We start from the raw sequence: 22,091 nt of genomic DNA, 5'->3' as shown, positions 1-22,091 counted from the left end.
TTATAAGTGTTGTTAACAATAATGCACAGGTTTGCTATGTACTTATATGCATTTTAGGGCCAAACACAGATCTGCACTCATTAAAACAAATCTAAAATATTTACAAACGGAGAAAAATGAAAGATGATTCATTCCTGAAAATAAAATATTTTAAGGGACTACTTCTGAAAAAAAAAAATATATATAGTTCTTAAAGTCTTTTGCTGCACTACCCCCCAGATGATGAGAGGTCAAAAACACTGGTGTTAGCTGTATTTCTTTTCCCCCCATCATCATCGTCATCTCTTTCTCTCTTTGCATTCACCCTCCCCCCCTGCCCCCTTCCCTGAAAAGCCCTGAGCGCCTGCCAGCGGTCCGAGGTAATTAAATTACTTAGCAAAGTTTACTCAACAGTAAATGGTTAGCAAAATTTAAGGTGATTGCAAATTTGCTTTCATTCCACTTCAATGGCAGGCCTGTTTAAGGCTCGTCTGCAAATAATTAGCACATACATTTGCATCAAAATCGTTTATACCATATGTTGCGAAATTATGGAAAGCAGCAAATTAAAAATATTCTTTTTCAGTTATGGAAATGTCTACATGTTGAGAGGAGAGAGAAAAACAGGGAGGAGGGAGAGGGGGGAGGGAGGGAGGAGAGGAAGATATTACCATGTGTCTCCAACAACAAGGAGGAGAGAGGAAGAAGGAGGAGGGAGCAGAAATGATTCAGTTTGGATTTGAACATACTCATAACGGCCTTTTTCAAGAGCTCACCAGATGCTGTTTGAAATCTGCCCACAAAAGAAAAACAAAGCCTTCTCCATCTCTCTCTCTCTCTCACACACACACACACACACACACACTGAATCACACACTTTCCTCTAAGTGCCTCTCTCTTGTACAGTATATATTGTTCACTAAAGGAAGGCAGGGAAAGTTGAACACTAATTTGACAAGTTCTTTTTTTCACCCACAGACCTTCAATCTCAGGAAAATGACAACTGCTTTAGAGATAAGGATAGCTGAAAGCGAAATACAAAAAACATGGAATCTAGCCATGAAATAAAAACACAAACACCTACTCATGCATCAAATGCAGTCACTGCTTTCAGGGCTTCCTCTTACATTTCTTTTCTCAACTTATCGATTCAGTTTTTTGGTCAATAATCTGCGAGAAAATATAGAAAACAGCTGCAGGATACATTTTCAAAGGTTGTGTTTGTCAGACGTATGGTTAAACACTTCAAAATGCTCAATTTACAATAAAACAAAACAGAGGACAGCATTAAATATATTAATGCTAGGAGCTGGTACCATTAAGTGTTTGACTACAAAATGAACTAAAATGCTCTAGGAATTATGGAAAAGCCTATGTTTTTTTTACATTATTTGTTGAATGCTTGTTTGATTGAATTTCTAGTTTCCTTTGTAAAAGCACATTGACTGTACTAAGATTTTCAAATGTAATGACCCGAAATTTAAGAAAAAAAATTAGCTAAGATAGTCAGTTTAGTATCGTTGGGGAAAAAATCCTAGTTGAGAAGCTGTTACCAGAGTATTTTGGCAGTCAGGGCAAAAATGACCCTCATTCTTCCAAATCAACCATACATGAAGTTCCTGTGACATCCTTTGTAAAAAGGTCTGTGCACTTAGAATGCTGATCTTTTTACACTTTTACCTATCCATATCTGATCGCCATCTGTGATCAACGGTTCAGACAACCTCTTGCTGCTTTCCATTCCTCCCGTCTCACAACATGCATTGCCAAACACGTGCCCTGCAGGTTATCAGTGAGAGGGAGCCAAAGGTCTGACAGTAGGTCTTTCAAGCTTATGCACATACTGCAAGGTCCTGTTATGAGCATCAGGCCTCTGCTTATTTTCTTTGGATTGTCAGAGAAAACTTTGCCATCAACAAGCCTCGTCCACACCTGGATCACTTGTTATGGTAACATAACGCTGAGTGAAGACTTCAAAAACATGCTGCTGGTGAATTCTGTCAAAGACTAAATCCATACAGATGGTAGAAGTGGTACTCTGCAGTGTACATCATGCAGGGGTGGGAAAAAAATAAACAAAAATCGATATCGGGATTTTTTGTTTGATAATATCAAAAATATCAATATCAAAAACAGGATTCTTTGTCAAAAAATCTTTTTTTTTTTTCAATTTCAAATTCTTCATTTTAGTCTTTGTTTATAAACTGGATTAGGGATGTGTACCTTTCACATTTGAAACGATACGATACCGATGCCCGGTACCTAGCAATCAGTACTGGTACTCAGCAGTACCAATTTTTGGTACTTTTTTGTATTTATGTGGTAAAAAAATCAATTTGTTTAATGATTTATTTTTTTTTTTCAATTTAACATATTTATTTTTCCACACATAACCTTGCAATGCTGTGTTCATGTTCAGCATTTAAAATTGGCTACTCTTCCAATCCCTCAAAGTCACAAGGATGCATTTAGGTACCTAAACATGGTACCTTTTGGTTTTATGTAATTCAGCACCCGGTTCTTTTGACAGAACTCGGTCAGTTCCTATAAAAGAAACTAATTTGGTACTCATCCCTGAACAGGATTAAAAAAAAGTTACTTTTCTCCAGCAGAAAGCGAAATATTCCTCTCTGACTCACGAGATGTTCATTTAATGGGAAAATATGTCTCCTGATATAGTCTGTTGACATTATCATCATCATTTCATGTTTTCACAAGGTCTGGTGTTAAAAAACAAACTAAAAATTGCAAAAATTGTTAATATCAAAGAATCGCAATTTAAATCGAATGGGAACCCCAAAAAACGTAATAGAATCGGATCGTGAGAATAGCATATCGTCTAAGCCTTAATATCATGCACATGAGGGGACAGCTATAGATAAAGATGAGGGGAGCCTTGGAACAGAAATAATAACATTAACATTAAATTAGTTAAGCACATATAAGTTGTTGTGACACAGAGATATATGTAATAATGAAATGTTGAAGTATCTTAATACTCTCAACACCACAGTTGTGTCATTCAGTGGGAACAATGATAGGATACTTGAGAACCTAAAGGGGAAACCTAGACGTAGGAGAACCAGTGTTTATTATCCTCATAAAACAAACCAAAAATCAATCGTACATAAAACCCTGATCCATGCAGTCCTTAGGTCACTCGGTCTGCCCTGCCATCGACAGACACCTTTGAACTGCACAGCTTATTTTTTATTTGAAAGGATAACATTGGAGCAGTACAGGTAAAGATGACCACAGAGTTGCTCACATGCTCCTTTAAAGCATCGAAAGAGCTGCAGCTTCAGACTGAGCTCTTTCACTGTGAGGCATGGCTCTCTAACTGCGCTCGACAAACCCGTCCATCCATCCATCCTCCCCTCTCATCTGGAGGTCAGGCGCTCTGCCACTGGTGTCAATCTGCTACTAAGTGAGCGGTGAGGGCTGTCTGATAAAAGCTTATTCAGGTATTTGGGTCCCATGTAACCAGAGGCCTCTCCCTCTCTGTCTGTGAGACATAATTACGACTGTTGGCTGGAACAGTGAGGTAATGGCACATAAATCTAGCTGATCAATGGTTACGGAGACTAAATTACAGGACACCTCTGTGCCATTATGCTCACAAAGGACAACAGGAGACACATTCCTGCACAGGAGCAAGAGGGGATTTCTTCTGCTGCAGTGTAGTAATGATTTCGTTTATTTGGATGTTGCGTTGCATTTAAGGCCCAAGACAAAAACCCTAACCTTAAAAAAAGCACAGAAAAAAACACAGATGATCAAACTGAATCAGCTAACCTGAAAGCATCGCTTTTAATTTGTTAACTTGATCCTTTTTAAACTGGTGTTTAAAAAAGTGCCGCAGGGTAAACATTAGCAAATCTTCTCCACGGACCGAGCTGTTTTAATCATTAAACTACGTGGGTCGTGATTAGCCGTTTCATTCTCAGCCCATTTTTTATGTACTTTCTGATCTTTGACTGAACCTTTCCTGATGAATCACATAATTCAAATTCAACAGCGGTAATACCACGAGACAAAGCAGTGCGTTTAAAAAAAAAAAAAAAAAAAGAGGGATCTCTGAACCTTGAAACAGAATCATTGTACCCTGCAAAAAAAACAAAACAAAACTCTCATAAAGTTGTTTACCATCTTTTACCTCAAAAAATCCCCAGGTTTTACCACAGCAAAAGCCCTCACTTTGCTTAAAAATGTTCACAGTCCAGTGGTATGCTGTTGTTTTAATAATAACACATCTCTGAACATGCAAAGTGGAGTTATTACAGGGCAGTTCCCTTGTTTGTTTGTGGTTTAACAGAAAATCCCCTTCAAGGTGACGACCACTCCTGATGACCACTACATGTGGTTAAATCCTTGTGACGTCAGAGACTTGGTGACTTTCAGAGAGTGACAGCAAATTGTGTTAACCACTCTACTTCCCAACAAACCAGTGGCAACACACCAATCAAAAAGGTGGAAAACAAGTTTATTAAAAAAGGATTAAGCAGAGAAATGAACAACAAACAGACGCAGACTTGTGCCATGTAAGGAGCGGGTCAGCCTCCCTGTCCCCTAGAACAAAGGGCGGCAGCCTCCTAAATGCGGTGCATTAGCCCTTTAGTTCCAGAGGGGGTAAGGTGACACCCTCCATGTATGTGGTCTGTTCAGCACACATCTGTCAGGGCCTAAGGGGGTGGGCTGGGGCAGGTGGGAGGGATGGTGGGCTCTGCAAGCACAAGGAAGATGCAAAGGGTTTGGGAGAAAGGGTGTGTGTGTGAGTGTGTGTGTGTGGATGTGTTTCTGTAGGACCCCTGCTGTGGCAGCGAAGCTTAATACCCAGTATTTACTGTGGGAGAATTAGACCCATCGCATGATACTGCTAAGCTGGCCTGCCCCCCTCTTCCCCCTCGTTATGTCTGTCACTCGATCAGAGAGCTGATGTAAACAGACAGAAAACTTACAGACACCAACAAGAGACACACTCCTACTGACACGAGCTCACACACACCATCACAGACGTGTGGAGCAAGCAGACACATTTGGACAGCATTTAAAAGTTGTTCAGCTTGGGATCCACTTTTGATCAAATATTGTAGGCAACTTATCTGACCAGTGTCCCTCATTTTTTTCTGAACACTGACTTTGAAAAGCAGAAACATCAGCGGGAAATATTCAAAAGCAAAGTAAGCACAAGTTTTGTATTTAATAATTTGCATTAAAAGTACATCTGAATAAGAATACTTGAGCCAGAACACTTTTTCTTGGAAGTCAATAACGACTTTTAATACCTGTTAAGGGAGCAGAATCAAAATTATTTAAAAACACAGGGATGCCTGAATTAACTTTGGGAGCTACCACAAAAACACTTGGTAACAACATTAAAGAAAAAAAAGAAAACATTAAAACTACAAATAATCTGGAAACCAAATTGACATACTGCCATAAACTCTAAATTAATTTAAATTTGCTCCATCAGAAATAATTTCATGTAAGGAGAATTAAATTATTGTGTCATTTAAAAGCAGCGTAACCCTGCTTCTCTTAAATTTTGAGTGGTCTCAGTCCAACCGCACCATTTGACTGCAATTCCAATTTTCACGCCAAGGACTAGAAGTATTTAATGGCTTGAGTTTAATTGTAGTTCTGGTTACAAATGAAGTACAGAGTTTTCAAAAACTTTCCAAATCAGGGTTGGAAATATTTCCCCATAAAATCCAGCCAGGTGTCAAACTTGGACAAACTAATGGAGAAAGTTAATTCAACCCAAGGAGCCCCCGCCAAGTTCAAGCCTCTGATGGGATCTTAAGGATTATTTGTTTTGCTACTGTCAAAGGTTCAAAAAGGGAGAAGACGGAGGTTTTGATGACCCCTTGGCCCTAAGGCCCTTAGTGGGTGTTCTGCAAACACTCCCCATTGACGTGTGGATAAGTAGAGGCCCGCCGCCGCCGCCCAGTGCAGCACGGTGCTCATGCTCATTTGAGTGGAAACGGACAGGGCTCTGAATAGAGCAAAGAAGCAGCAAGTGGCTGAAAAGAATAGAGTATAATACATGTGGAAGAGTGTCATGGTAACTGTGTGTGTTCGTGCATGGAAGTACACATGACTGAAAGTTTTGAATTTCAGTTTATTTTGTCAAAGTTCTTCAGTTTTAAGAGAATACTGACCTAAACAGTATAGGGACATTTGTGTGACAAAGGATGTGTTGGCTTTTTCTACAGTGAATTATTTGCATCAAATCAAGATCATTTACATGTTTTTTTTTCCACTTAAAGGTAAATATTAACTACAGTTCTAGGAGAATAGAAAGTAAAGTGATTGAACTATATATATATGGATAGATCAGAGATGTGTGTGTGTGCTGTTGACTAAATGATTAGAATCATCACCCTTACTACTTAGCCCCAAAACTGCATGTCTGTTAAACAAAATAAAAATATTTACATTTTAAGGCTCAAATGCTGGTCATAAATTTTGTCTAAGCAGTAGAGCAGTCGCCTGAGACTTGCTGAGGTCGTTGCTCTGGTCAATGCCACTGCCCTAATGCTACAATCTTCTACTACACATATGTAAAAAAAACACAGATCAATTATGACATCTGGTTGCTTGGTGCAGCATTATGATAATAGAAATGTAGTCGTAGTAATGGGGATGTGTCTTATAGAAGCAAATAGGACTGAAGGCCTGTGTTGCTGGCTCTGCTGACATGAGCCACATCCAGCAAAATGTTGTTTACTCACTCTGTGACGCAATGTCAAGTTATTTTTAGAGATTTTGTTAAATTTTGACTGTGTTTTTATCTGATGAATTTTCAGTTTTACTCAACATGTACTCCAACAGTGTCCTTGAAACATCAGTACATGTGTCACATGTCAGTAAGCAGCATGTGTGACAAGAGCATTGAAAAAAAAAATCTGTATCTGGATGTAGTGAAAAGCAGTAACAAAACTCTGTCAAACGGTGCTTTCTCTGTAAAAAATTAAATTAATAAATAAATCCAGAAAAAAAATATGTAAATGAAGTGTGGCACTGTTCATTGAGCAGAAAAACTAAATGTTTTGGGAGACTGAGCACTCCACAGAAGCTCTTTTTGTCAGAAAAAAAGGACCAGAGATTTAATATCAATGAGAAATGTTTGGGTGTTGCTCACCTCTTTGTTTCCTTAAATAATGAATATATCATAAACAAAGTGACGGCTAATCTTGAACTTCGTGTTTTTGTGGTAATATGCTTTGTATAGATAGTTAATAAAATGTCTGTTTAATTCAGAAATAAGTCATTATCCAACAAATAACATTAACATCATTCTCATAAAATCAATGTAGTGTGAAGGTTTATTTTGGTAATATTGTGTGTGCGTGTGTGTGCCTGTGTGTGTGTGTGTGTGTGTGTGTGTGTGTGTGTGTGTGTGTGTTTGATATGTAGGCCAAGCAGGAAGTGACCCATAAACATATCCATCCAGCTCTTTCATTGGGGGCCAGTGTTGCCCTCCTCATCCCACTCCACACACACACTCATTCACTCATGCACACAGCCTGACACATACACACACACACCCTGACACACACACACGCTCAAAGCCCCCAGTGAGCACTAAGCAGGCCAGCGGGCCAGCCGAGGGGGCTCATTACAGGTCCACAGAGCCCCCCAACACAAAGGCCTGAGCCGCTTTAGCCATGGGATGATCTGCTCTCTACTGACTAGAGAGTCCATAGACGGACGAAAGGAGGGAGGGGATGGGGGAGAAAGAGGTGGAGGAGAATATGAGGAGAGGAGAAGAGGAGCGGAGAGCCACGGGCTTTAAGGATGTCAGGAGACCCCGAGAGAGAAAGCCTGGCGGGCGCTCAGAGAGGAACGGAGGGAAGGAGGAGGAGGCTTAAGCTCCACGGCTACGTCAGGACATTAACATTCACACAACCTCCCAACATCTGCTGCCTCCTTCTCACCCTCCATCCCTCCCTTCTTTTCCATCCATATCACCCTCTGTCCGCTTACAACACTGGAACAAAGGCAGTGAGACGAGAAGCGAGAGGAGGAAAGTAAATGGAAAAAATAGGAGGAGGTAAAAGATGGATGAATATGGAAGATTTGGCTGTGAGAGACTTAGCAGCTGCAGGGTCAGAGGGAAAAAATCACATCCCTAATATTTGTAATTGCACAAACATGAATTAAATTAGCGTGGGCACCCAGTGACAAAGAAAGGCAGCAGAAAACAAGGCTCAAATAAAACGATAAATCACTCCAAGTACCATAAATAAAATGCTTTTTCAAGTTCTGCTCATTTGTGCTTAACTGCACTATCCACCAGGAGACAATCTTTGATGGAGCCATAAACCTGTTCTTCTGAAGCCTCCAGGAGAGAGAAAAAAACCAGAGACATGTCCAGTTCATTAAACCCTCTCCTCTAGGCTCCTGTCTGGCTTTAGGCCTGGGACTGCTGCATCAGTCTGGCCTAATGCACTCTGAGCCACATGCTGGATTTTATGCCACCATTAGTGCAACGATGGTCTTCAGGTTGATTGGCAGAGAGTATGCAGAGTAAATAATAAATAAATGATAGAAAAATCATAAAATAAGAGGAAAAAACCCTCAAAGGATGTGTTATGACAAAGAAGGTAACTGATACTCTGCTTCAAAGTTTATACATGCCTGCTTTGAAATTAAAACAGAATAAATCCAATGCAATATGGCAGCAGGGTTTTCAGCGTTGTTCTTCAGCCTACAGTAAGCCTGAACATGCTCTAAGTGAGGTAAGTGTGTGGCTGCTGGGTGCTTTATAGATGATGTATAGATGCCTGCTTCTTTCATATATTTCCTGTGCTGAAATTAGAGCCCTGTTCTCTACTGCTGAGTCCTGCGAGTGTACGTGCGTGTGTGTATGTGTGTGTGTGACTGTAAACATGAAGACATCTTTCTCTACAGTCAATCTCAGCTTGTCACATCTGGCCCGCAACACTACCCCTCGAATATATACACGGCGTGTATGGTGACATCTATGACTTATGTACTGAGGGGAGTGTTTGAAATTAAGCTGCAGTGAATATGGGGCCAGAAGCAGTCAAGAAGTGGAGAAAAAGAGTGCGTGTGTGTGTGCATTTTTCTAGGTGTGTGAGGCTGTGGTGGTGTTTGCAGGGACAGGAGAGGGGTGTGTGTGAGGGACAAGAACAAAACTAGTCATGGTTTAATCCTGGTTAACTCAACTGTGTGTAGGGGCTGCAAAAATCTTCACATATTTTATATCTTCATATCCACATGTCTTCTGGTGTAGTAGCTGATTGGATGGAGTTTTATTCCAAAGGAAGGAAACTTGTCAAACTGACCTCTCAATTCAACAAAACAAGCTGCAGGTTGTATCACTGATGCAACAGGTATGGTGGCTAAATCCTGTCCAGTGTTGGTAGTACTCCTGCATTTTAATATTAAAATCTGTTCACTTTTTACAGTGATCCAGCATCCAGTAAATATAGCTCAAGTAATAGGTGAAAAGAGACAAACAGGAAATGATATCACTGCTTTGTCATCATATCTTCAGGGTTCAAAATCAGGCCATTGCTGTGTGTAGTTTTGTGGAAACTTATAGGAAGAGAATGAAGAATTTATTTGGTGTGTAAGCTGAATTCTTAGTGTCCCTGAGAATATTTTCCTGTAACTTTTTAATTTTATTTTTATTGAACTTTTTCTAACATTGCATATTTCTTGGTTGAATGGGTTGTCTCAGAGACAAGTACAGTCTATATCACAATGTTTAAATCAACATCAAATTTGGGCGGGAATATGCGATCTCTCCCTGTAAAACATGGGTGTTTTTTGGGTTCCCCATTCTTTGGCATTTTAGACAGAAACAGAAAGGGAATCAGATAAAAGCTGTCTTCTTATCAATCCGAAGCTATTTCTTGAATTCATTTTTATTTATTCATTTTTTAATTTTGACTCATTTACCTGACCAAAAGAAAAAGTACCAGCGAAAAACAATCTGTAGCATGGTGGAGCTTATCGTTAAAGTTTTATCACATCCAGGCAGAGCACTCCCTAAGTCATATGTGTCAAGACAATGGGTGATACAACGCATTACCCACACAGTGCACCGCACAACGTGAAACAGCTTTAAACTGAACTGTCTGACTACACAATTCTTACATGGCATATTAGCTTAACAAGTGACTAGTTCACTTTTTTACTCTTAACGACCAAGTGTCAAATCCAGACTAAGGTCTGATGTGATTTTACTCTAACTTCAGTACCTTATTTGAAGGTCTGTCTGTGTTGTTACTACTTCAGGCTGCTAAAGGACAACAACAGATAAGGTTTTTTATTCCACTATCAAAACCAGATCCTCATTTATTATAATTTAATCTAAAAATGCTACACATTCATTTGAATGTTAGAATAGCTAGATTTTTCTTCTGGGGGACATTTCCCTAGACCCCTTAACCTTATTACCTTTTTTATACTTTAACTTATCCAAAGTTTAATAAAGATCACCCATTCTGTTATTCTATTTGGCAATAACATTCATTTGACTGTAGGTCTGATTTGTTAAAATAAAGGCAAGCTCATGTCTGTCAGCCTAGATCTTAAACTTCAAAAAAAAAAAAAAAAAAAGTCAGTTTTACTCCTAAAATAGAAATTACTTCTGCTGTTTTCTTTCTTTAGGAATACAGTTTCCATTTTTTTAGGGGGGGCTTTAATTCCAATGATATAAATTATCTGCATGCTGGCTAGCCAATCTGGGACTCTGGGTACTATGGGTAAGTGCAAATTTATTGAGGGTTGGCTGGATGGTGTTCGTTTTGATTGATCCCCAGACCGTCACATATATTTCTAGCATCTTCGGCCTTAAATTTCATTCAAGGTGACATTAAAAAGTCTTAAATTTGACTTGCTGAAACCTGCAGATACTCCTCTGGTTCTGATCAGTGATACTGGCTGGTGATGGCGCCACAGATGTGCAGTCATGTTGGAAGTCTTTCCACTTGAGAAAACAACACGTGTTAAGCAGTGTTTGCAATTTGTCACTGTTTTGAGGAACACTTATCACATCAAACATTTGAAATATATTCCCGTTGTTGCCATGTGATATGCTGAATGAATTTTGACACCAGCTGATAGCTATCTCAAACTTCCTACAAAAACTGCAATTCACTTACACATATTGGACTGTGGATGTCGCACCAAACAGTAAAACATTACTACAGAGATCTGCGGAAGCCCTCAGCGTAAACACAGACTAATACAGTGTAGCTTCTTTACAGAATAACAGATATTAGATATGTATTTTTATGAATGAATGATAAAAAAATGTTTTTGATCAATTTAATTGATGATGGACCCTCCTTGACACCTTGTCACACCTTGACTCATTTTGCTTGCATCGCTGATGCGATTGACAGACAAAAAAGTCCCTTTGCAGGTCTGTGATTCAGCAGTGTTGCAGACTTCAGACTGAGCCTATGTTTTACTGTTTCCTCACTCATGAGTAGCCACAGTTGGCATGTGTCAAAGCATGGCAGCAGTTCTGAACCACACTGAGAAGAAAGAGCGATAGAGAGAAGAGAAACAAAACTGTCATCTTCTTACCTGCAGCCTGCAGGACCATATGCATCCGAACTTTAGCCTGCTCTGCTGTGGTCTGCAGAAAAGTAACAGATTGAGAAAGAAATAGATTAGTAGCTGGTAAATAATGACCAAGAGGTGGTTTAAATAAGACTTTCTGGTTCTCAGACAAAGGTGAGGGGGTAACCACAGACTGGAGCACAGAGCTGTTAAAGGCTGAATATGTTGGCTCAAGGGTCCATAAAGCAGGACACACACTTGTTAATATAGAGGCTAAAGGGATGATAAACATGTTTACTTTCCACCCTGCTGTCTGATATATCACAAAGCACAGTCATCTTTGTAATCTGGCTCTGAAACGACGCCGTCCCTCAGGCTGAAATATATTTTACCCATGATCATCTTTAACTGCAACCATTTGAGCGAATGCTCCTTTAAACTGTCCTCGCGGAGCACCAGGGGACAACTTCACCAATCTAGCGATGTAGTCGTCTGTAAAAGCCCCGCTCGTGAAAAACAGAAAGCAACAACATCTCTGACACACCAGGGAGAATCAATGAGGAAGAGATGAAGAGAAATTTAGAGACAAAGAGGGAGAGAGAGAGAAGAGAGAAAACAAAAGCTGCTGTAACAAGTCTTTTGAGAGTTGGATAAGAGGGCACTGAGAGCACATTTTACAGAGATCACAGCCAAAAGACTCAACATATTCCCCTTCCTATCATGCCTGTGTGTGTGTGTGTGTGTGTGTGTGTGTGTGTGTGTGTGTGTGTGTGTGTGTATCAGAAACGCTTAGCGGGCATGAAAAGGGGGAGGGCCTTATGCTTTGACAGCTGTATTGGGAGGTGCAGCCCTTTTTTCCTGACATGCCCTCAAAAGGGCCTTGCTGTAATTCCAATATCGCTGCTATTAGATTTGAGGGTCTTAATTGTCAAGGAAGAATGATGGCTACGACAGGGAGACGAGCTGTAAAAAAAAAAAAGGCTGCAGATTGCTCTCGGAGGTTTTTTCCGGCGCTGCAGAGGCACAGCAGCCCTCGTTACCATGCAGTGCTGGAGCCCGTGTGTAGGATTAGAGAGAAATTAAATGCTAATGGGGATGGGATCTGAATCGGCTGCCTGGGAGCATCATTTAGACGACAGGGCCGGGGCGTCGCTGACAGGCAGCGCTTCTCTCCCTCCTCCTTCTCTCGCACCATCCCTTCTCCTGGATTCCCTCCCCACAAAAAAATCTGATTTATCAAACTGTAAACTTGTCACTTTGCAAAAACGTCACTTTTTCGATGGCAGCCGGGGAAATATAATGACCCCCTTTAATGCAGCGATGTCAGGGTGCTGTAGGCGAGATGGAACGCACATCGAGGCGCTGCAGACAGACTGACGTACACTTAATGCAACATGTGTGTGTGTGTCTGTGTGTGTGTATGTGTGTGTGTGTGTGTATCTCGTGTAGTAAGTGACATATTGAATCACATTCACTCTTACTGGCATGGCTTGACAGCTGAAATTACAAATCACTAAATCACTAATATACCCAAGAAAAAAGAGGGATACTCAAGGCCTTCACACTCACACACACACACACACACACACATACACACACATACACACACATACACACACACAAACACACACACATAGACACACAATGATGTATAAATTCAGTTAATGTTCTGCATACTTGCATCTCTCATTTACATGCATGCACCGTTTTACAGCAAAAGCAAGGACAGCATGCAAAAAAAAGATCATGCCAAGATAAAAAGCAAAGGGCTTAGCATGCTAAACAATTACAACAGCTCGTCATTGAAAGCAATAACACATCACGTCTTGACTAACCTGATCATTGTGTGCTGTGCAATCATCTTAGTTACAGTTTATTACAACGCCCCCTCTGTAATTACATTAGCATTTGTTTACATTGGCCTGAAGGCAAGTGTAACACCATGTATCCTCACACACACAAATACACACACAGCACTGCCAGCAATGGGTAATATAACACTGGATGGAAGAAAACTGCTGCTGCTGTTAAAACTTTCAAAAAAGTAGCTTTCACATTGCCAGACTTCAAAGCAACACAACCCTATTTCCAATATCTGGTGAATGGAAAAAAAAGCTGCTCCTTTATCACTGAGCGGAGTGTTGTTTAAAAGCCAATCACAGCAGTTTTCTGCAGTGTGATTCTGCATTGTATTACCTTTGAATCGGTGGAGAGGGTGAGACAGGAATAAGAAAAAGATATAATGAAGAGACCAACCACAGAACTTAACAGGGGCTGAAAAAGGCAAACGACGTATAAATATCCAATTAATATCACAAGCTGTATGAAGAGAACTTATAAATCTGTAGACATTATGATAAAGAGCCAACTGACAAGTGCACGTGCACAAACACACACACACACACACACACACACACAGACTTCACAACGATCACTTTGTTTTTCCTTCTCACTCACACATACAGGCCACTATTCTTCGTGTGTAATTCATTAGTAAACAATAAAAAGGTGTTAATTGTTCTCCCGAGAGGCAGATCTGTGTTTCCCCCCACTGGGACAGAGGTACCCGCTCCATCTGAAGTGCCATCAACAATGTATTAGAACCTGCTTTTATGACACACAAAAACAATCATGAGACGCTCAGTAGAAGTGGCGTCACTTACAGGGTCTTTACATTAACGAAATATAAGGGAAGGTTAAAGAGGCGAAGGGGGACAAAGGGACAAGACAGGAAAAGTTTCCTTTGTGTTCTACACATCTCTGCAAATACAGGAGGTAAAAAGTAATAACAAAAATAGTAATAATGTATTAGGAAAAATGTGAAAACAGAAAGGACCAAAGACAGGATCAGATAGAGCCTTATCAGAGAGCAGAAAGAAAAGAACGACTGGTGAGACTGCACTCTGGTATGGGATGAGTGAGTTTATTCTTACTGCACTGACATGTTGCAGGATTCCCAACCTGTGAACTAAACAAGGTGTTTTACAGTACCTCTCCTTTTAAGCTGAAGTGACACCTGATTTTGCTTACCATGCCATGACCCTGTGAAAGTCCTTAGCATGTCCAGCACTTGACATGCCATCAAATCACACTGGTTACTGAAGTTCAGCACAGCCACAGGTAAAAACAATGTGACATCTTGGTTATGTAGAAAGAGTGTGAATGATTGTTTGGACATGCAGGTAAAGCTGCACACCTCTTTCATCTGTAGCATATTGTATCACAGTGTATGGTACATATCATATCATATCATATATCATATCATATCATATCATATCATATCATATCATATCATATCATATCATATCATATCATATCATATCACATCACATCATATATCATATCATATCATATCATATCATATCATATATCATATCATATCACATCACATCATATATCATATCATATCATATCATATCATATCATATATCATATCATATCATATCATATCATATCATATCATATCATATATCATATCATATCATATCATATCATATCATATCATATCATATCATATCATATCATATCATATCATATCATACTTAATGTTTGGTACAGTATCATATCAAGCTTACACCAGTTCAGGGTTCATTCTGTCTCCACTCTTGCGTTTTGCTCTTTAAATCGACATTATTTACGTATTTGGTCTAGCATGTAGAAAGACCATCAGACAGTTGGAGTTGCAAGACCAAGGAATTCTCGCACTTCGCACACAAATAATGAGCTTCTACTTAATCATGTTGGGCTGTGAAACCTCAAATCTGTTGACTTCTGGCATGGCTCCGCTCATACTGTTGGTTTGTTATAGTCAAGCTAAATATGATCTTTCTGGTTTGGAAATCAGCAGATGTATCAATGGGTGTTCAGCCACTATCTTTCCGTCCCACTTGGTCTGCTCTTTAAATTGGTGCATCCAGTATCGGGCAAAAAAAGAAGCCTTGCGCCCCTGATCTGAAGCGTTCGCACATGCTGGAGCTGAGACGCAGCTGCGACACAGAGCAAAGTTAGTGTCAGCTGGCTCGTTGACTTGATCAGAAATCTATAAGATCTGAGTGGGGACGGAACGAAGAAACCTGGGGCATATTTTGACCTTGCATGGGACATTACTGGTATGGTGCCATACTAAACTTGAGTTATGCAAAAGAATATTTCAGTTCCACATGCTTAGTTTAGAGATACTTGTTTTGTTTTTTTTTTACCTCTTTTTTAAACACTTACTAAAGCACAAGCTCTCATATGATTTTTCTAGGTGTATCTATAAAATCTATTTATACATGTACTATGTCTCCTATCACTGCTTTGACTCTCCACTCCTGGTTGACAAGGGTTTAAATTTGTAAAGCTGAAAAAATGTCCCTTTTCTACAAGCATCAAGAGTATTGTTTCATTTGCTATCAGTGTTCAAAACAAGGATTCCCATTAAGCCTTTAAGACTCAATAACATGATAAACTCACAATCTTAAATTACACAGTTCCTGTTACAAACGAACCTGATAGGCTAAAACTGGTGTAACCTGCCATCAGTCAAATCAAGGGGAAATAGGCTCTGTAGTTAATTCTACGTATATTTTTGCGGCATTATTGCATAGTTACAAAAAGAAAATCAGAGGTTACTTTCCACAAAAAAATTTACAAAGATCGTTGTTTCGAAACTGTCTCAGTCTTGATAAGAGACACCTCTATCAATAAATTATCAGCAATGAAGAGGAAACACTAAATACAGAGGCTTTAAATCAAAAACAAATAAACAAAAAAATACAGCATTACTGTTACAGACATGACACGAGGTAATAATTCATCTCACTGTGAGTCATTGTTCCCCTCTAATTTGGCAACAAACTCCGTGTTTTACTGAGTTTCTTCTCAGACTTGACTTTTCCCTCAAACATGAAAGGAAGTCCACGGCCTCACGCTAGTTCACTTACCTCAGCACAGCGTTGACTGACACACTGAGACGCGTTTGGCTGGGCCTAAGTGCCCAGTGTCTGTCCCATTAGTCAAAAATAAACTCATCCCATTAGAAAAATAAACAACCCTCACTTAGCTTGGTAAAAAAAAAAAAACGAATCCTACACTGTTTATAATGAAGTCCGGCATGCGGGAAGTTTCATCTATTTGTGGCCTCGCTTTGGTTCAAAGCAGAGTTAGTGTTAATGCTGTTATTGGGCCTGGGGCTGACCAGACAAAGCAAAGCATGATGGGTTGGCAGATACATAAATGCCTGTTAAAGAAGGCTCAGAGAGGCAGAGAGGGTCAAAAAGGCCCGATTTGGCCAGAATGAGGTTCAGAGAGTCAGACCACTGAGTTAATAAATTACTTAGTCTCTTTATAATACCACAAAACTGAGCTCACTCTTCATGACTGAGCACAGGGAGGCATACTTCCTTCATTTTCACATTACTTAAAAACAAAAACAGGAACAACAACACTGAGTGTTTGTCAGTTTTAGGCAGGATTTAGAAAAAGGGAGGAGAAAAGGAAAGGAGGCAGAGGAGAGGGTAGGGAAGGCTCCAAGCCATTCCCCAAAAAGAGAGAAAAAAATGTGTTTTTTACATTTGTAAATATCAAATAATGTAAGAATGGGTTCTTAGACATGATCAGAAACTAAATCAGATAAAAAAGTAATAAATAAGCCAAAGTAGCAGTGTTTACTTTGTAAGGTTTACCATTTACTCATTGAAAAAAAAACTAGCCCTAGAAACTACTTGGCTGCAAATTATGAATCATTATTTTAAGAAAATTATAAAATGTCTCAGAGCAAAGGAAAATCAAATACATATGAACTAAAGAAGTAGTGCATTTCTATCTTCCAACATTCATCCCTGCAAAAAAAAAAAAGATTTATGTCTTTTTCAAACACATTCATTTCAACTTTTGGAGAAAGTATATCGAAATCCACAGCCAAAAGTTTAGAAAACATCAATGGCTTTAAAGTTGTGTTAAAAACCCAGTTTAGCAGAAATAAATGCTCCTGGTCAACAAACAAACAAAGTAATGTTTTCTTAATGTGATGGATGGTTGTCTCACATAAAGACATTAAGAAACGATCTGGGACTGCTGCCTTACATTAACCCTTTTTCCTGCTGCCTGAATATGAAAATATTAGGATGAATAAAAAATGAATACAAAAGGGAAAAAGAAGGATTTCAGTGAAGTCGCCTGACAGTTTCAAATATCTCCCAAACACTAACTTGAGAAACACGGGACCTCAGTGACATCATCAGTCCATCTACGGTAACATTAATCTTAATTGCACTACTGTAACCATTATTATCTGTCAATAAACAGTTTCAATATAAACACACACACACACAGACACACGCCGAACTCAACTAACTCTTTTTATGCTGGAGTGGATATGCTCAATATTCATCTCATTATGTTTTTAAAGTCTTCATCTGTTTCCATTTTCTTTCATTTGTTGCATCCCGCTCGGGCTTCCTCCTCGACCCCTCCCTCCCTACCTCTGACAAACAAACACACACATATATCCCAAACCCAAAAGAGGACAGGGGAAAACAGAGCCCCTAGAAAATGCAATATTTCTGTTTTTAATATCGAGGTCTATAAGATCAGGGCAGAGATGGGTTCCATGGCAATATGTTTATTTATATATTTTATAAGAAGGGGGGGAAAAAAATCTGCCTATCAGTGTATGTATTTGGGGGGCCTGGGCCACTGCATCCGAGCTCATCTTATATGAAAAATAATGTTGTGTATGGCTATACTTTTATATATAATGGCAATATGGGATCAGGGCTCTTTTACAATGTGCCATACTTCAGGCTAGGGCTAACAGCATTTTATGGCCCACCAGCAGTTCATCTTCATGTCTCAGGCAGGAAGGAGCACTGCATAATAATGTCGTTTCCTGCCCCCAAATGCTATTTCACAGGCCGGGGCTCATTTCTCAAACTTCACCACTTTTACAATTTCCCAAACTTTTATTCCCGTCATTATTACCAACAAGATTTCATTACGTATTTAGAATGTAAACAAGTCTGAGTAATGACACTCCCCCTCCCCCGTCTCCCTGGAACCATTCCCGCTGATGGCTCTGCAGCTATCTCGAACACACAAACATGCACGTGCACACAAACACGCCATACCTCATGCACTGCAGTTTCCTCACATAGAAGAAGTATGCATACACATGCTCTTGTTAACTGCCCCAGCCGACATACACACACCTCAAAGGTAGTAATTTACTGCTACATGTGTGTGTTTGTGTGTGCGCGTGCGAGCATGCATGTATGTATCCCCGATAAAGGGGGGAGCTGTGAGGGTGGAGGGGGGGTGGGGTTTATACTCAACTCACATAAATCATGTAGAAGAAAAATGAGCAAATGTGCAGGCTAACTCATCTTCTCCCCATCCGGAGAAAATGAAATTCACTGGAATACCTATCAAAACTGCAATCATCCAGAGATAATATCTTCTTTGGTCTATCTGCACTTTCCGATTTAATTTCCTCCATGCCCTTGACATCCAGCGATACCATTAAGATGAAGCACATACAGTAAGGGAGTAGTTCTCACGATTTGATATATGAGATCTCTGCGCTTAATGTAATATCATCATTTGGAAATTAATGCAATCTTTCTTTTTGTTTGGGGTGGAGGGGAGGGGGCTGTTTTTTTGGAAGCACTCACAGAGCAAGAGGGTTGTGAGACAGGCAACAAAACGTGAGGCGCGAGACAGTGATGGGGGACACATGAAAAGGAGACAGAGAGAAACAAGTGAGATGGGAGGAATGAGCGAGGGACGCAGAGGGGCATACTTCTTGTTTTGTGAAGTCCCCCCCTCCTTTTTTTCCTCTGTCAGAATGACATGCAATTTCGTCTGGGCCTTCCCCAAGTCAGAGGTCACTCAAATTACTCCATCATTTAGCCGCACCGTCGAGATGAGAGGGAGAGAAAGAGACACCCCTCCCTTTACCCTACCCGAGCTTCCACGTTCTCCCAACCCCCGCCGACACATCAAATATCATGAAATCATTAGTGTAATAAGCATGGAAATCTGTTTGCAGATTATCAACACCCCCTCCCCTCACTTCCCTGCCTTAATCTGCCCAGAATCTCCCTCTATCTCTTTGAGCTGTTTTCACCTCTTTATCCTATACAATCATATTAGAGAGACAGACAGGGACAAAGACAGAGGAAAAAAAGAGAAAGAGATACAGTAGGAGATAAAGAGAAAGTGTTTAATGAGATAATTAAAGTCTGACAGCAGGGGCAGAGGCAGAACACAGAGAAGAAAAGATGGAAATCACCCTGACCTCCGAACTCTCGTCCCCTTTTTTGGTTTATAAACAAACAGTCTGAGGTCAACTGGGTTGGTCACATTCTTGGTGTTCAGAGTACAGCTGCTGTTGGCTATCTGTCAGTAGACCAACCAGACTACTTATCTAAGTAAACTCTTCAACTCACCAAGGGACACTGAGATGACATCAGCCATCCTTAAAGCCACCCGTGCTCACATTCTGGCTTTGTTTAGGAGCTTCTGTTACATACTAAATACAGTACTTGCACCTTTTCAGAAGATACTGTTTGATTTTGCACGACACTGGTTTAATCAAATGAGGAGTGAAGCAACAGGTCTGAAAATTACAAGCGAGTGTGACATGCAGTTCTTATGTAGATATATAAACTGTGATAATCAAATATCTAAATAAGTCCATCATGGTCCAAAAACAAATCTAAACTGCAGTCACTTTTATTACAAACATTGCATCCCTTTATTTTGAAGTAATCATACCAAAAATAAATCAACTGTTGAAGTTCAGTGTTGTGTGTCCCTTTTGCTAATTTTGGCTGTATTTATATTCCCCTTCAAAAGTCAGTAAGCCTACCTACTGCCTAACTCTGTCACATGATTGGCTGATGGTGGCCGTCTTGGAAAATTGGGTTCAAGATGCATCCCTTTCCTGTGTTTTTGTGTTGTTATTACTGGTTAAAATATATAATAGTTTGATAACAATGTCATCACTCTGTACTTAACTACACATCTATTGTAAAAACACAAAGACAATTACAAGAAGGCTAAAAAGGCTGTTAAATTTATCAAAGAATGTCTTTTTGGCAGCAGATCTGACAAGAAAAGAGAGTCGGTGGTGAATGAAAGAGTTTTCTGTTGCAGAAGATATTGTGCTGGCTAAAATGGTTTTGTTTCAAAATAATTTACTGTGTAGCCTTTAGGATTAAGAGAGTCAACTTTATAACTAAGAAGAGACCAGAAATGATTTATTTACTTTATTTTTTTATTATTGTTCTTTAGCTTTTGACCTGTCCACTACCAAAAAGGGGAAAGCTTATTGAAAGGACTTAAAAATTCAAACTGGTGTAACAGCCATGAAAGCATTAAAATATAATTTATTTTTTTCCAAATATAAAATACTTTTTTAATAGTTTTTGAGAGACCTTCTTTATTGTCAAACCAAAAATCTCAAATAACAAAGAAGTATCATTTCAGTGTTTTGTTAATTGCCTCCTGATTTGATCTGTAAACCTCTTTTTGTGAGTTCCTGCCATCAGCTGTCGTTCCAGCCCTGATGACACGTTTCCCCCTTGCTCCTCTTTGCCCCCTTTTTTCCGCGATGTATGATGCAGAACAACAGTTACAGCTGCTGATTGAGCCTGAAGTCTTGATGGAGCTGATTCCTTGTGTATTGATTGAGCTGCTAGCTTTCTTCTTCCTGGCTCTAAGAAGCTGTTCATGTGGACTGATTAGCTGCTGTAGGCCACCACTACTCCATTTCTCCCAGAGCAAGAAAATCCTCCAACACAAACTCTCGTGTGTATGTATGCGAGTTCATGTGTGAGTGCTTGGATGTGTATGCGTCTGCTTGTGTGTACAAAAGCAGAAACTAACGCAGAGCACTGGGAGCAATTAACTTCAGTCTTTTTTTCTGCTTTGCTACTGATATGCCTTCAGTCAATCTGCTGAAATGCAAAAACAAAACAGGAACAATAAAACAAACCTCAAACCACATAAATCTTAATTGCCCACCTAATTACTGCACCAGTCATTCACTGAGACTGTTAACTTAACAGCAGGAGGTAGCGTTAGTATTCATCATGAAAAATCAAGCATGAGAATTATTTGAACAGAAGCTTGATTGTCATGTCAGTGAAGATATATTTTTCTTGTAATGAGTAAACAATGAAGCAGTAGCTGGACACTACAGAAAATCCTTTTCACTAGAATGATAAGGTGAAGGGTTACCTTTAAAATTTTGGGGAAAAAAACAGCTAAGAGTAGTCAAAACATGACTGAGAAAACATAATATGTAGGAGCAGCACATGAGCAGAAAATCAGACCTGCCAGTTTAGACATCCACAGAGATATACGTGTGAGGTATGGAGAAAAACAACTCTTCGAACAGCCCCGGGACTCCACCTCAAAGGGAGTCGAGCGCCTGTATTTACCGTCCTCTGTCCCGAATCGTAATCAGAGTCTTGCACTCCCCAGGCAGCTGACTACTGAGGTGCAGTCTCTCTCATATGCATAAACACACCAATAAATTCAAAACGCTCAGTGCACTGGTGAACAAACCGTCTGTGTTT

General features: G+C 39.8%; 1 protein-coding gene across 1 annotated transcript in view; it reads right to left on the bottom strand.

The window, feature by feature from the left end:
• Nucleotides 1-22,091, bottom strand: part of rsrc1 (arginine/serine-rich coiled-coil 1) — a 153,019-nt gene that overhangs the window by 67,744 nt on the left and 63,184 nt on the right. The window contains exon 6 of the mRNA XM_074680161.1: nucleotides 11,551-11,602. Within this exon, the coding sequence (XP_074536262.1) occupies nucleotides 11,551-11,602 (52 nt within the window). The remainder of the gene's footprint in view (nucleotides 1-11,550; nucleotides 11,603-22,091) is intronic.

The sequence above is a fragment of the Halichoeres trimaculatus genome, unplaced genomic scaffold, assembly GCF_033239565.1.
Source record: "Halichoeres trimaculatus isolate MK-OKI-2021-1 unplaced genomic scaffold, fHalTri1.1 fHalTri1_scaffold_9, whole genome shotgun sequence".
NCBI lineage: Eukaryota > Metazoa > Chordata > Actinopteri > Labriformes > Labridae > Halichoeres > Halichoeres trimaculatus.
The sequence above is the reverse complement of the archived record's forward strand: the minus strand, read 5'-3'. Positions and strand labels throughout refer to the sequence as shown.